Source organism: Labrus bergylta, chromosome 14 (genome assembly GCF_963930695.1).
Source record: "Labrus bergylta chromosome 14, fLabBer1.1, whole genome shotgun sequence".
Classification (NCBI taxonomy): domain Eukaryota; kingdom Metazoa; phylum Chordata; class Actinopteri; order Labriformes; family Labridae; genus Labrus; species Labrus bergylta.
In genome coordinates, this window is record NC_089208.1 from 16,040,602 (window position 1) to 16,057,029 (window position 16,428).

At 36.2% G+C, this 16,428-nt stretch overlaps 2 protein-coding genes across 3 annotated transcripts in view; one reads left to right on the plus strand and one right to left on the minus strand.

Annotated features, from left to right (window-relative positions):
• The window catches only part of LOC109987309 (organic cation/carnitine transporter 2), a 96,641-nt gene that overhangs the window by 21,205 nt on the left and 59,008 nt on the right, over positions 1-16,428 (plus strand). Inside the window, exon 1 of one of the 2 annotated variants that reach the window (XM_065962901.1) lies at positions 9,207-9,224. The exons of the other annotated variant lie outside the window; for it this stretch is intronic. The gene's annotated coding sequence lies outside the window, so the exon portion shown is untranslated. Of the gene's footprint in view, positions 1-9,206; positions 9,225-16,428 lie in introns of those variants that run through there. 2 annotated transcript variants of the gene reach the window in all.
• On the minus strand, positions 14-4,101 carry LOC110004227 (uncharacterized). The gene is made up of 5 exons (XM_065962666.1): positions 3,811-4,101; positions 2,757-3,080; positions 1,689-2,024; positions 1,221-1,349; positions 14-983 (listed from the first exon to the last, which is right to left on the minus strand). The coding sequence occupies exons 1-5, from the start codon at positions 3,863-3,865 to the stop codon at positions 907-909; spliced, it is 921 nt and encodes a 306-aa protein (XP_065818738.1). The 5' UTR covers positions 3,866-4,101; the 3' UTR covers positions 14-906.

The following is a 16,428-nucleotide window of genomic DNA, read 5'->3' on the forward strand; positions in this document are numbered from 1 at the left end:
CCCCCCCCCCCCCCCCCCCCCATATGCTCATACATGGCTCCTGCGAGTGTGCAACTAGAACTCTATCTCTCATACTCTGAAGTGAAACCCCTGTTGCTGAGGATGTCAACCGCTGGTTAAAAAGAAAAGAAACCTTGTTCTCCTTTACAATAATTCACTAGGCTACATGTTTACAATCGGGGATGCAAAGTCATTCACATATGAAACATTTAAGATAAGTTGGAGGGCCAGTGGCATTAAATTATGCCAGAGGCCGCCAAATTTGGGCTTTAATGATCAAAATTCCTGCCGGGACTCCCAAAGGGGGCTACGAAAACCCGCTTGCTGGCTACTTCGCATCTGGTGGAAAGCCTTGAGAAGATGCATTTGAGGCACAGATCTTTAGGATTTTACTAATTTGGTTATGTGATTTTACTCTATGGGGTGTTGTTGATAGAAGGTAAATCATTCATTTGCACGCACTTAAGACATTGTTCCACTTCACCTCCGCTGCTACAACTCCATCCTAGAGTAAACACTGATGACTCAAGGCTTCATTGTGAGTTCACCTTACAATTGATAGTTATACTGACAGTAGGCTGCTTATGGTCTTCTTGTGTTCTGTGGTGGAGTTCAGGAAGTAGTTAAATATTTTGGACAAGGCTTGTCTGACACATACTTTTTTTTGCTAATTATAAACGGAGGTTATGACAGTTTTAAGAACGCTGTAGTCGGCTTAAACATTATGCACAGTGACTTACTGCATAATTTGTGTCTTTAATAAACAGTACATCCTATGGCAGAGTTAACATACGGTGTGAATTGATTGAATTAAATCACTTTTTAATTTAAAACATTTTTTTAAGAGCAATAATCTGAAAAAGAGAAAATCAGAGAGGCCTCTTATGAACAACAAATTATTTCCCTTTAAAATGTTGTCATTGTGTTTTGTACGATTCTTACGTCTGTGTAGACAATTTCCTCTTCAGGGTTCTCTGTGACATCTAAAGAGAGAGGAGAAATGGGAGGGCTTTTGATTAGTAAATGAACTCAGAGGACATCATGTCTACTTTTTAAACTTTTTTTTAAAGGAAGTCTTTACAAAATCATTCCCATGGCATGATATCAAACTAATGTGGAGCAAATACAACATTAATTCAAGTAATGATAACCTTACTTAATGTCCTTATAGTCCTCATTTAGAAAGATGAGGACATGAGAAAAAAAAATCTTTGGCTCACCCTCATTAACAGCCGAGGGTGTCGGGATGTTATGGAGAAAGATAAAACCACAGCTCAGAGCCACGAGGAGGACAACCAAAAAGCTTGCTATGACAGCCACAGCCACAGCAGGGAACATGAATTTAAGAACTAAGAAATCAAAATAATGATCAAACAAAATTAGATGATGGTAGTTTAAGCGGTTATGTAGTTATCATTGAAAGCAAAATTTCACCACTGTATCAGAAGTTTCTCCCCACCCTTAAAGAATGAATCATGTCAATCACATCAATGTGTGATTAAATATAATTATTGTATATAACTACTAACTGAGCTAAACCAGCACCCCATGTTCTTCAAACTTGTTGTCAAATAAAAGTTAATAACTGAATGTTTTAATACAAGAATTTTATATTTGATTGGTTTTAATTAGACAAAGTTAAAAAACAGTCAAAATGTGGATTGTAGTTTTAGAGTTAACCACTGTACCTTGCAGACTGGGCACTGTGCAGATTTTCAGTTGAATAACTGTTTCTTCTTTGCTGACATTGTTCCAAACAATACACGTTAAGCTTCCAGCCAGCTGACCCTTTAAGCTGATGGTAACATGTTTAAGACTGGGTTCGTCTTGTGTAGTTCTAGTCCCTGTCAGAGATTGTATGTTAACTCTACTGCTGTTCAGGAACTGGCTGTTGTCTCTTGTCTGCATGAGTAAGTTTCCATCTAAAGTCAGACGGAACTCCACTCCATCTCCCTCAGAGGAGCAGCCGATGTTGATCTGTTCTGACGAACACGTCTGAGAAACAGCTGGCTTTGACACTGGAGCTGGAAGACAAACACAAAGAAACATGTTAAGTACCTACAGTACAAAGTACAGGGTAGAATAACCTAAACTTTTTATCCTTTTTGGAGCTATAGCTTTTTTAAATTCCTATTTTAATTGTTAAACTAACTCCTGAAAAAAATCTTTTAAGCTGCATAAATAGTTTGTAACTATTTTTTTATATAAAGACAGGAGCAAGAAACCAAATGGGTTAATTATCGGCCAATCAACATCCTCCCTGTTATGAAACATTTTTGGAGAGGGCTGTAACAATACATTAACACACTACCTGGAAAAAATTACTTTATGCACCCATTACAATTTTGGTTCAGACCATAAATCATCTACAGAAAGTTCTAATTGTTACCTTCTGGAAATGTTATTTATGTATGGACAAAGGTCTCACTAGACTTTAATAAGCATTTGATCCTGTAAATCATAGCATTCTCACTTCCAAACTTCAAATGTTATTCTCTGTATTCTCTCTACTGGATGTTATTTAAAGAGTTCCGAAACCATAAAGAGTCAGCTAACTAACTAAAAAATGTTTCACCTGTCCGTCATTATTCTCCGTCTCTCTTTCCCTTCTCAAACCATAATAAAGTCCAGGAATAATTGTTATAGACATAACAGTTAAAAACTATTTGCATATTTTTTCTTGACAATGACCATTGCCATTGTTTAATAACTTAAAGACATATCAGTGTCAGACACTTAAATACAATTCAACTTACCTTCAATTTCTACGTGCACATTTACTTTTCTTATTAAAGTCCCATTTCCACTATATTCTTCCAACATGTAGTCTCCGGAGTGTGTCTTCAATGCTTTTCCCAATTCAAATCTTCCCTTGGTGAAAAGTTCAGTCTGATTGCCATATTCCTCATGTGGCGTCTCTATCTGATTTTTTTTACATTTTAAAATAATACGTGTCTTGTCTTTCTTCAACCTTACATCTGTATCTGCAGTGTTTGGCAGGTGAAAAACCAACAGTTGTCCCACCGCTCCGTAACATTGCTGAGTTCCAGTAGCTTCAGTGAAATTACATTCAATAGAGCCTGAAATCAACAAACAAAAAATCTTAAACAATAGTGTCTTACTTCAGTTGCAAAACTTTGTAAAACAAGAAGGTTAAAGCATTTTGTCATTGAATCCAAATATGTTTTAAATGTATACAGCTGCCTTAGTCATACTGTATACTTTAATTTAACCAGTAACTTGATGGCTAAATGATTAACTATTAAACTAGGCTTCTAAATTCATTACTATGGCAAACTTTTTTTCTCTTTGATCAAATGTTAAAACATTTTTTAGAGAATAACAGACTATAACACAGAACTGCCACCAGATACGTGTGCATTGCATGTCTGCTCCACTCGGGTACGGCTCTGTGCTCCCTCGCCAGTCGACACTCGCAGGCAGCTTTATCAGAGAGCCTCACTGAGCAGCGCCGACGGACAGTTGGAGTCCTGAGACCAAGGAGTTACTGCCGTATTTACAGTATCATGCAGAACAGCGTGAAATAATATGATATACAGTATGCCATAAAAAACTGTATAAAAACCCTTATTAAACATAAGGTCATTGTGTTGAAATTGATGCGCCTTAATCCGGCACAAATAGAAGCCTTGCAGAAGACTCTGGACTGCTGGAGCCGGGACAGAGCTGAGACGCACACACATTGACTAAAGTAAAAAGCTATCAGCTCTGCTGCCGTGGCGGAGCGGAGACAGACAGAACACGCATCTGGTGGATTTAGCAGTAACACATTTTAAAACTGTAGTGTACCTTGTGCCAGAGCTGTTGCTGCCAGAGCTGTGATGATCACGTAGAAGTGTTTCATTTTCTTTCTGTTGTATAATATACATTTAATGTAATTAAAATTCTACTTTTAATTATCAAATTATTGAGACAGTTGCACATCAAATCTAAAATGAAATGTTACAGTGAAGTTTGTCTATTGCATTGAGTTTTTGAACTATTTTAGAAATGGAAAAATAAACCTCCTCAGATTTAAGAGTTCTTCATACAATTGAATAATAAAAATGTAGTAAACCTACCCGCTTTCTTTCACCAATCTCAGCTAAAAAATATTTCAATCATATGTTGTCGTATGTTTTTTTGACTGAGGGCTGGTGAAAACTCTTCTCGTCTTCTTGTGATCTCATATGATTCAAGGAGGTGTTTTTAAAAGTGCTTACCCACAAACTACGTAGGCAACAACAATAAACCAATGTCTATAATCGGCCATAGCTCTTCTTCTGGTTGTCGGTACACCAACCAAAGGTCTTTAGTTTGATATTTCACACATATACTAAATTATACTGTGCATGTAGTAACTATTGTTTAGCAATAATGTCAGTGTTTCCCACACAAACACGATACCTGGGCCCAAGTATATTTCCGACCTGTTCTCATTTAATTTTCTTTTTTTCATAAAATTGCTGCGTGCCTGAGAGAGAGAGAGAGAGCTTGTGAGAGTGCAGGCGCGCACTCTGCAGGCTTGGTGCAAACAACGCCACTTTATTATAAGTCTCTGCGTTCAACATAGCAAAACTGCCTTTTGAGCTCAGCTTCAGAGCTACAGAGAGAGAGATAGAGATAGAGGGAGGGGGAGCGATCAGGTCCGCTGTCCGTACATGTATCAAAACTGAAGCTTCTCCTGGCTCCATTTTAAAAATGTTCATGTACAGCTGCTTGCTGCGGATTGTGTGCTGAACTTCAATAAATAACAGAATATCTGTTAATGTAGGTCTACAGCTGCTTGCTGTTGTTTCAGTACTGAACTATAACGGAATATCAAGTGGAACTTTCAAAACGCGAGGTGTTCTCCTGTTGTTGTTTATGTCTGTGTTTGAGCATAAATTGAGCAGATTAAAGTTGTTTGTTGCAAAAACTAGATTAATTTAGAGGGGAAACACATTTGAAATACAACCCAATAGATACAAGACAGATAATATAAGAGTATGACAAGAAAAAAAAAAAAAAAATTGGCGTTTTATGCTGAACATGTTTTTTTTTATATTGTGGAGATTTCTTTGTGTACCACCGGTGGTACGCATACCATAGTTTGAGAACCACTTATAAAATAAATCTGAACAATCAAAATCCTAGTAAGGGGACACCAGAAGAAAGTGTCCATGTCTAAATGACCAATAATACATGATTCTTAAAAATACAATATGTAGATTCAGCCGCCAGGGAGCTGTCAATCAATACTTCAATAACAAAAGATGATGTCGAGGCTGGCGGGGAATCATGGGAGATTTAGCTTGCATATTTTACCCCCCAATACATGACGTTTTTATCAAAACAGCAAATACAGCAACAGCACGACGGCTTTCAGGAGGAATACCTGCTTCCTCATGTAGCGGGCTTTGACGTAACATCCAGTGTTTCCACGGTAACGATAAACATTCTGTGTCATGGCGGCTCATCATGGTGGCCGCCTCGACAAAACACGTCCTGTTACAACAGGGGTGGGCAACTGGCGGCCTCGGGGCCACATGCAGCCCCCATCAACCCTCAACGTGGCCCTCAGGTCAATTTTTAAATATCAATTAATTGGAAACAAGAAGAAAACATTCCAAAATCTGCCATGAAAAACAGAAATATGTCCATCAAAATATTTGATCACTGGTATATGTTGAGTTAAATTTGAGACATAATTGACTGTAATCGTTTTTGTATCCTACAATGTGGCCCTCTGGCAGTGAGAATTAAATGAATGTGGCCCTTGCTGTGACCAAAGTTGCCCATCCCTGCGTTACAACTATAAAATTACAGATTTCTCTGGCTTTGATTACTGTTGGAAATATTTGAGGTAATGTAAGTACCCAACAAAAAAATATATATTTGGTAACACTTTATATTAAGGTGCTTGTAATAAGCTGTAATTAATAGGTAATAAGTCACTTATTAGACGTTATAAGACCTTATTAGATTCTTATTAACACAAATAAGGCTATATAAGTGTTAATAGAGACATAATTAAAACCTTTATGTCTTATAAGACACTTATAGGCTCTTGATAGAAACTTATTAACAGTTTATATACCGCCATAAACATTAATAAGATGTTTATTAACATTTATAAGACTTTATAAGGAAATATAAATCTTATAAAGATTAATAAATACTTAATTATGCACTTATTAAGAGTTAATAAAGCTCCTCTGCAGGTACTGGATCTAAAGTGGGAACACTACTTATAAAGATTAAACCCTAACCCTTAACTCTTAATAAGTGCATAATAAAGTATTTATTAATCTTTATAAGTAGTGTTCCCACTTTAGATCCAGTACCTGCAGAGGAGCTTTATTAGCTCTTAATAAGTGCATAATAAAGTATTTGTTATAAGGATTTATATTTCCTTATAAAGTCTTATACATGTTAATAAACATCTTATTAATGTTTATGGCGGTATATAAACTGTTAATAAGTTTCTAATAAGAGCCTTTACGTTTCTTATAAGACATAATAAAGGTTTTAATTATGCCTATATTAACACTTATATAGACTTATTTGTTACGGATCGAGAAAACCAAGAGGAGGAACCAGATGCAGAATCAACAGAAACTATTTATTCTTCAAAAAAGACAAACAAAAACTTACTTCCAAAATCCAAACACGAGAAAAACAAGGATCCAAACACGAGAAAAACAAGGAGCCACAGGTAAACTGACACACGACAACCGACACCAACAAACACATACAATGAACTGACACAGAAGGGAAGAAACACAGAGACTAACTAGACACAGGGGTAATCAAACACAGGTGAGACTAATGACACAGGTGAAGACAATGAGGGCAATCACAATGGAAGGAAACACACAGAGGAAGGAATGAACACAAGACAAGAAACACTGAGGACAACTACAAAATAAATACATTAAACACTGAAGACACACAGAACTCAAGAATGAACAAAACACACTAGAACATAAAGAAACACTGAAAAACAAAACAAAAAATGACCAAATCATGACATTATTTGTGTTAATAAACATCTTATTAATGTTTATGGCGGTATATAAACTGTTAATAAGTTTCTAATAAGAGCTTATAAGTGTCTTATAAGACATAATAAAGGTTTTAATTATGCCTATATTAACACTTATATAGTCTTATTTGTGTTAATATGAATCTAATAAGGTCTCTATATAATAACGTCTTATAAGTGACTTATCACCTATTAATTACAGCTTATTACAAGCACCTAATATAAAGTGTTACCATATATTTAACATGGGTTTAGTAAATTTTTAAATAAATTTAGATATTTTAGTGTCAACATTGTCATACAATTCTACATATTGTACGTTTAAGAAGACTCATTGTACACTTGTCATCCCTGTCATTGCTTATCTTGTTATAATCAAAGCCACTTACAGACATTAAAAGACATGTTCAATTTTAAAGATAGGAAAACAACTTTTTATAAAGGTAGTAATACAATTTAAATGTCTTATTCCTGAAGAACGACTAAAGGGTCTTTTCTTTCTGGGCAACAAGCAGAAGAATAACATTAGAAAAACAAAGTTATGGCAAAAAGAGGATGAAATGTCATTTTCAATACCATACACCTTTGTGCTTCCTAAATGAGGAAATATACATTTAATGTATACCCATAAATATCAGACTTTGTATCGACATTCCAACAGTTAAAAAAACTGCTTCTACCAAAAAATGAAAGCTCATATATGTGATTACAAATTTCAATGCCAGCATAACCAATTGCATCATTGTTTGAACAGATTAAATGCATTGACATTTGTTGAAGCAAGTCAGTATTGGTATTTTTTTTGGCCAAAACTCATATTAGGGCTTAATGTAGTTGGCTTTTAATGACTTTTTAAGGCTGATGTTGGGAGAGTTTTGATACATGACGAGAGGAAAATGCTGTTGTTCATCTTAAGTCAAATCAGAAAACTGTATTGTTGAAGCCTGTGTTGAGGAAAGTGTTTTACGGCACATTATTGCCTCCTTGTGGTCAACCATTTTTTTGAATAACACCACTGTACCATTAGTTTCTTTCCTGTCCACATTTAAAAACAAGAAATAACACAATATGGGTGCCTATTTTTTTTCAGGTAACTATATCCCTTAATTTTTACTAGTATCATATCAAAGTAAAACAAAAAATTGACAGGTCTAGTCAATTTAAATTAATTTAGATATTTTAGTGTAAACATTCTACATATTGTACCTTTAAAGCCCCCAAGTGGTATGTGAAGCAGAATTTAAATTATGCACATTGAGATCGACATCTTACGGATCAGGATGACAGTTCATGAATAACAGCTTGTGCAACAAATGTTAAATAGATTTATTTTATTTTCACGATCATTTACTGAAGCAACGGCTTTTGGCTCCATCTTGTGGTCGACAAAGATTCCTACATTGCTTGTTGTGTGTACATAAGAAAGACTTTAGTAATTTAGTAAGCACCTGCAAGAACAGAATAGATCCACTAGATGTCATGAGCGAGCAACACTTTTCAAAGCTCGGCAAATGGAACTCAACAGAAGAATAAAATGAACAGAGATAAACCTTTATTATACAAAACATCACTGTATAGAATCTATCAGCTACTTTACAAAGCATATTGACCCTACATGGTCCGACCCTCAAATAATGACTAGTCTCATTGCTAAATCTTATACCCACTACTAAAACAGTGCTTTGTTTTCTTTACTTAAGGACACCATATGATTCTTCAAAAAATATTCACAGTACTGCACACAAAGTAAATCTTGTGAAGTCGAGACAAAAATTAAGCAAGCACATCGTCTCTCATATGCAGCCTCCAAAATGATCACATGAGGTGCATCACCATGTGCCTAAAATAACACCAACAGAAACTGTTGCAACTTTCAAGAGTTACTGCAGCTTTATTCTATAAAGAAACCGCCAACTGAAGGATTTATTTCTAGCTGTGATGAGTGGTCTTCATAAGACCAGTGTTTCCGCTATATGCAGAGGTGCACCACTGCTGAAATTTGACCTAATTTTTTTTTTTTACGAGAGGAGAAAGTAAATTAAATGAGAGAGGAGGGGACAGGGCTCCATCTTATCTCTTTAGAAACTAACGTTATATTAATTTGCTTTATGGAATATAATATGACCACCGCTGCTGACTTTGTTCAGAGAGAGAGGAAAGGGGAAATGAAAGGAGAGGAGACAGGTGGAGAGTAGAGGTAAGGGGCTTTTTTTCTTCTTTATTTTTATTTTTGTTAAATAACTCACAAAGTTAGAAACTGACCAAATTGCTAAAGGATGTAAACGTAAGGGATGGCGTGTATATCTGAGTATATTTCTGACCAGGAAGCCGACCCCCCCCCCCCCCATATGCTCATACATGGCTCCTGCGAGTGTGCAACTGAGAACTCTCATACTCTGAAGTGAAACCCCTGTTGCTGAGGATGTTAAAAAGAAAAGAAGCCTTGTTCTCCTTTACAATAATTCACTAGGCTACATGTTTACAATCGGGTATGCAAAGTCATTCACATGTGAAACTTTTAAGATAAGTTGGAGGGACAGTGGCATTAAATTATACCAGAGGCCACCAAATTTGGCCTTTAATGACCAAAATTCCTGCCGGGACTCCCAAAGAGGGCTACGAAAACCCGCTTGCTGGCTACTTCGCATCTGGTGGAAAGCCTTGAGAAGATGATTGGTTGATTGATGATTGGTTATGTGATTTTACTCTATGGGGTGTTGTTGATAGAAGGTAAATCATTCATTTGCATGCCATTAAAATATTGTTACACTTCACTTCCGCTGCTACAACTCCATCCTAGAGTAAACACTGATGACTCAAGGCTTCATTGTGAGTTCACCTTACAATTGATAGTTATACTGACAGTATGCTGCTTATGGTCTTCTTGTGATTTGTGGTGGAGTTCAGGAAGTAGTTAAATATTTTGGACAAGGCTTATCTGACACATACTTGTTTTTGCTACTTATAAACAGAGGTTATGACAGTTTTAAGAAACATTAACATAAAGAAGAAACATAAACATTATGCACAGTGACTTACTGCATAATTTGTGTCTTTAATAAACAGTACATCCTATGGCAGAGTTAACATACGGTGGAATTGATTGAATTTTTTAAGAGCAATAATCTGAAAAAGAGAAAATCAGACAGGCCTCTTATGAACAACAAATTATTTCCCTTTAAAATGTTGTCATTGTGTTTTGTACGATTCTTACATGTGTGTAGACAATTTCCTCTTCAGGGTTCTCTGTGACATCTAAAGAGAGAGGAGAAATGGGAGGGCTTTTGATTAGTAAATGAACTCAGAGGACATCATGTCTACTTTTTAAACTTTTTTTTAAAGGAAGTCTTTACAAAATCATTCCCATGGCATGATATCAAACTAATGTGGAGCAAATACAACATTAATTCAAGTAATGATAACCTTACTTAATGTCCTTATAGTCCTCATTTAGAAAGATGAAGACATGAGAAAAAAAATCTTTGGCTCACCCTCATTAACAGCCGAGGGTGTCGGGATGTTATGGAGAAAGATAAAACCACAACTCAGAGCCACGAGGAGGACAACCAAAAAGCTTGCTATGACAGCCACAGCCACAGCAGGGAACATGAATTTAAGAACTAAGAAATCAAAATAATGATCAAACAAAATTAGATGATGGTAGTTTAAGCGGTTATGTAGTTATCATTGAAAGCAAAATTTCACCACTGTATCAGAAGTTTCTCCCCCCCTTAAGGAATGAATCAAATATAATATCTCATACCAGTGCAGGCAAAAGATGAATGTGTGATTAAATATAACTATTGTTTGAGGGACACCTGCTCTACTAACTGAGCTAAACCAGCACCCCATGTTCTTCAAACTTGTTTGTCAAATAAAAGTTAATAACTGAATGTTTTAATACAAGAATTTTATATTTGATTGGTTTTAATTAGACAAAGTTAAAAAACAGTCAAAATGTGGATTGTAGTTTTAGAGTTAACCACTGTATTGTGTGTCTTCAATGCTTTTCCCAATTCAAATCTTCCCTTGGTGAAAAGTTCAGTCTGATTGCCATATTCCTCCTGTGGCGTCTCTATCTGATTTTTTTTACATTTTAAAATAATACGTGTCTTGTCTTTCGTCAACCTTACATCTCTATCTGCAGTGTTTGGCAGGTGAAAAACCAACAGTTGTCCCACCGCTCCGTCACATTGCTGAGTTCCAGTAGCTTCAGTGAAATTACATTCATTAGAGCGTAAAAGCAAGAACGTTGAAACATTTAGTCATATCAGAATATTTCTTTAGTATAACGCTGTCCTAGTCAACTTAAATGTATGTATACTTTAGAATAACCATGACCTTATCGGCCAAACTACAACTTAAATATTGAAGTGAATTTCAAAATGTGTTAGATAGATAGATAGGAACTTTATTAATCCCTTGGGAAGGTTCCCTCAGGAAATTCAGAATTGTAATTGAAAAGTGTTAATTACTTTGGTAAACTTTCTTTATCTTAGATCAAATATGAAAACCTTTTTCCAGAATCACAGACTATAACACTTTTCAGTGTACCTTTTGCCAGAGCTGTTGATGCCAGAGCTGTGATGATCATGTAGATGGATTTCATTTTCTTTCTGTTGTCCAACATGAATAAAACGTAATTAAAATTCTATTTAAAATCATCACATTATTTTACAGTTAAACATCGAATCTAAATTGAAACGCACACTGAAGTTTTTCGTTTGTTAAGTTATCTAGTATATTTAATTTTTTAACTGTTTTAGAAACAGGAAAGAAACATAACAATGTAGTAAACCTACCTGCAATCAGACGTTGTCATGTACTCGCTTTACAGTGGTGTAATATCTCACTCTGAGGCTATTTTAGACTGACCGGTACTTGACAGAGGGCTAGTGAAAACTCTTCTTGTCGTCTTCTTGTAATGTCGTATGATAAGATTCAAGGAAGTGTTTTCAAACGTGGTTAAGATAGTTATTAAAGTAGCTGTTTAGTCATTGAGTTCATACATTTAGCTGTGCTGGTTACAAACTACAAGAGGTCTTTCTTATACTCTATTCGCCTTATGAACATAAATGGGATTAACAGTTAAGAGTTAGGGATGCAACGATTCACTCAACTCACAATACGATACACAATACTGGGTTCACGATACGATTCACGATACTGGGCTCACGATACTGGGTTCACGATACTGGGCTCACAATACGATACACAATACTGGGTTCACGATTTGATTCACGATACTGGGCTCACGATACTGGGCTCACGATACTGGGTTCACGATACTGGGCTCACGATACGATTCACGATACTGGGTTCACGATATGATTCACGATACTGGGTTCACGATATTGTGTTCATGATATGATTCTCTCACAATTTATTTAACAAAATGAGACTGAGGAAAAATTATGAGATGACTGAAAAAGATACCTTTAATTTTTCATTAAAACACCAATACACCTCGTAATCTCTTTGGCTCTTGCACTCGTTTGGGCGAGCGGGGCTGAAAACCCACTTGTTAGTATGGTTTGGCCTCCGCAGCTGTCATGATAAGGCCTGCTTGTTACAACCAACCGCCTCTGCTCTACAGCTGCTGACGCTCACGATATTACTGCGATTCATTTTTCAGAGTACCGGTGTGAACCTTGACACCTTAGAATCGATTTGTAACTGCCTCACGATTACATCCCTAGTTTGAGTCCCTCCAAAGCTGTTCAATACTACACAAACTACATATTGTTAAACTCTGCAAAAAACTGAGGTCAAATTTATAGGAGTATCTGATGTACCATTGGTAATACTTGTACTTCATTCTAGAATTAAAATTTACAAAGGCGTAGATATGGGCACAATTGATCAAGGGATGTTTTTGTCTTTCTTATGAAATCTGAGTGGTTCCAACACCCATATATAGTGACCATGGACTGTAAATATCAATGGACGAAGCCTGAGTGGCGTCACCCATCTGTTACTGCAGGGGTCACTGGAGTCCCATCGATGGCTTAGCCATGCTTGAAATGCTGTCTCAACCTAACCTTCAGTCAACCTAACTACAGGCTAAGAGCTGGAGCCAAGCTGGGTTTTTCAGCCTTTTGACAACGGCTACATCGCGCCTGCCTGTCTACAGGTCAGCTACGCGCTTTTTCATTTTTTTGAAACGGTCTATAAACTTGATAATTTCTGCCATTAATTTGAATTGTGGTGTTTATGGGACTACCAAGCTTTTGCAGTCAGCCTCAAGTCGACACTCAACAAGCTGCAGGGTTTGGCACTTAGGCGTCAGCTTCATTCTTCAACACCAGAGATCTCAGCTTTATTACCTGCTTTGGTTTAATAACTTATTTAATTATATTATATTCTTATTTCTACAAAGGACCCATGAAGACACAACAACTTCCTGGTTCTCACACAGTATGGAAAAGTTTTGATTTCAAACCCATCAATATATTTAACAAGGTAACCGCTGCAGCTCAAACCATTCTCACAAGCAACTCGGGTATTACAAAAATCCAACCACGTGATAGAACGACAACTAAAAGTTGTATATATATTATAAACTTTATTATTTTCAAAAACTTTTACAACATGGAAACATTTAGAGCAATTTCATATGCAAAAGGACACTGTAATGTTTATGTTTTATGCAAGTGATGTAATTTGGTACTGTTCTGTTTGGCCCACATTGGGGGCCCTCTTGGTTCATGTTTGAAAGATATGTTGGAATAACGAAGAAGAAAACTGAGGCTATGAGGTTAATGTTATGCAACCAGAAATCTAACTAAAGAACCTTAAAACCATACTCGGCTGTGTTGAAGATTATTCAGCAACTTTATAGGCACCTTTTGTAACAGCACTAACAACCTGTGTTCCTCCCTATAGCATTAGCTCTATTGCTAAGCGCAATTATTTATTTAAACTTTTTAGAATGCCAGATTGTCAGTGAACTATGGTTGGCCCCTGCTGTGGATATATAAACAGTCTTTCTCTGAAATTTCATTTCCAAAACATTCCAAATTATTCCTTTTGGTGGGTAATAATTATTAATATGAAAAATATTTTTGAAGTAATGTTGACAATATGCAGTGATGGGAGACGTTGCCCTTTACAGTTTCAAATAACAGATTAGTTCAGAGCAGGACTATGAAGACAATAGAAATAGTAATGTCTGTATCTGAGTGAGGAAATAAGCACATCATTTATATGCCTTATGAAAGTATGACTCAAACTTTCACACTAACTATTTTCACTGTCAAGGAGATAAAAAAAACCACTTCCTATCTCTCTTCAATGTTTTGCTTAAACCCATCACTAAACTTTGTCAGGTTAAGTCATATTTAACTGTGGGAGACTGACATGGTTGATACACTGTGTGAAGTGCCTCATTTGAAATTGTTAAGAAAATTATTCAGTGTCCTTGGTGTTCCTACAGTAGTCAACATTAAGCATTTACCATTTCAATAAAACAAACTGGTATCACAAACATTGTAACCTTAAGGGTTGTCCTATTTTTCTCATTTTGAATTTTGTTTGATCTTTATATGAAAAAGACAACATAATCAATTTAGGAAATATACAGTGTTTTTACTTAAAAACAAAAACCAGAGAACATTTTGATATATGTTTCATAAATTGCTTATGATAACACAAATTTACAAGAATACAATCAAAGATATGGTTATATAAGGAAGCCAAATGCCAAAATGAATCAAAGAAGCACAATTTAAAAAAAGAATACAAAGTATTAACTGAACTACATGATCACAGATTACAGACATGGTCAATTATTGGGCTGATACTTGATCCTTTTTTAGGAGAAGATTAAAGTGTTTACCAAACATAGAAGATACCTGGGTGAGCCTGCCCTAGTATATTTCAGCCCTGTTTTTATCTATTTTTTATTCATTCATAATATTGCAGCGTGCACGAGAAAGCAAGCAAGAGTTCAGGCGGGCCCAAGGATATCACTGAGCGGATGACATTTTTCTGTGCCTGAACTCTCCATGCAACATAACAAAACTCCTGTTTAAAAAAAAGATTCCCTCTCGACTCTTGCGGAGAGATAAGACGCAGCAAATCTATGAGAGCAGAATCACGTCATTCTGTGGGATACACTGGATGTAGAAATCTTGGGGTTGGGTTCAGTTGTCCTTTTTTTTGTATTATTCCTACATGGGTGTAGTAATGAACTCTTCTGGGTTCTCTATAACATCTAAAAAGAGAGGGGAAATAGGAGGACTTTTGATTAGTAAATTGCCTCAGAGGACATTCTACTTCTCAAGTTGTTTTTTTTTTTTTAAAGGAATTCTAAAAAATAAATAAATCCATTCTGTCAAATTGATGTAGCATACCACATTAATTTAAATCCTAATAACCTTACTCAATGTCCGTATTTCTTATTGAGAAAGACAAGGACATGAGAAAAAATTCTTTAACTCACCCTCAATGCCAGGTTTTAGGATGTTATGGAGAATGATTAAAACACTTCCCAGGAGGACAGCCAAAAAGATTGCTTTAATAGCCATAGACACAACAGGGAATAAAGGACCTGAAAAATATAAACATATCAAACAAAATTAGATGATGGCATTAACATTGACAAGTCATTTGTAAAGCCAGATAAAGATACCATGGCACTGTACCGGTCACCTTTGCCTTCGATTTAAGGGATTCTACAATTCACAAGTCTTAGCAGATGCTTTTATCTAAAGCGACGTACATCAGAGAGTAAGTACAACACTATTCCATTCATACACCGCCACCAAAGCAGAGGGAGCAATGCGTCTTGTGTCTTGCAAGGACACATCGGACATGTTGCATGTCCTTACTATCTTAATCTAACTCTGTCCCCTACTTTTTATGCACAATGAATCTGTGTTATCTCCTTGCGCAATTCAAGGAAGCATTTTAGCGTTGCTCTGCGCGACTAACCGGCGGACTTCCGTATGATGTTGCTCTGCTGGGGATCAAACCTTTGACCTCTCCGGTGAAGAGGCAATGACTCTACCCACTGAGCCACAGCCGCCGGATGAAGTGTGCTTATTCACAGTACCGATTGCCTAGTGTGAGTGTGCCCTTAGAGAGTATAGCTTTACAGACATGAAATGCGCAAAATACTGTCAGGATTGGTTGTTGATCCTGCTACAAGGACCGTGGCCTCAGGGGCTGCTCTACTAAATAAGATAAACCAGCACCCTATGTTCTTCAAACTTGTTGTTGTCAAAAAAAAAGTTAACTGATATTATACTACGAGAATTTTATATTTGATTGGTTTTAATTAGACAAAGTTAAAAAACAGTCAAAATGTGGATTGTAGTTTTAGAGTTAACCACTGTACCTTGCAGACTGGGCACTGTGCAGATTTTCAGTTGAATAACTGTTTCTTCTTTGCTGACATT

What these genes read in the sequence shown, in the direction of transcription:
- LOC110004227 (XM_065962666.1), bottom strand. Translation starts at nt 3,865, where the DNA reads ATGAAACACTTCTACGTGATCATCACAGCTCTGGCAGCAACAGCTCTG. An exon ending in CACAGTGCCCAGTCTGCAAG is followed by an intron (nt 1,350 to 1,688) that starts GTACAGTGGTTA and finishes TTGATTTCTTAG; the next exon opens with TTCTTAAATTCATGTTCCCT. An exon ending in ACCCTCGGCTGTTAATGAGG is followed by an intron (nt 984 to 1,220) that starts GTGAGCCAAAGA and finishes CTCTCTCTTTAG; the next exon opens with ATGTCACAGAGAACCCTGAA.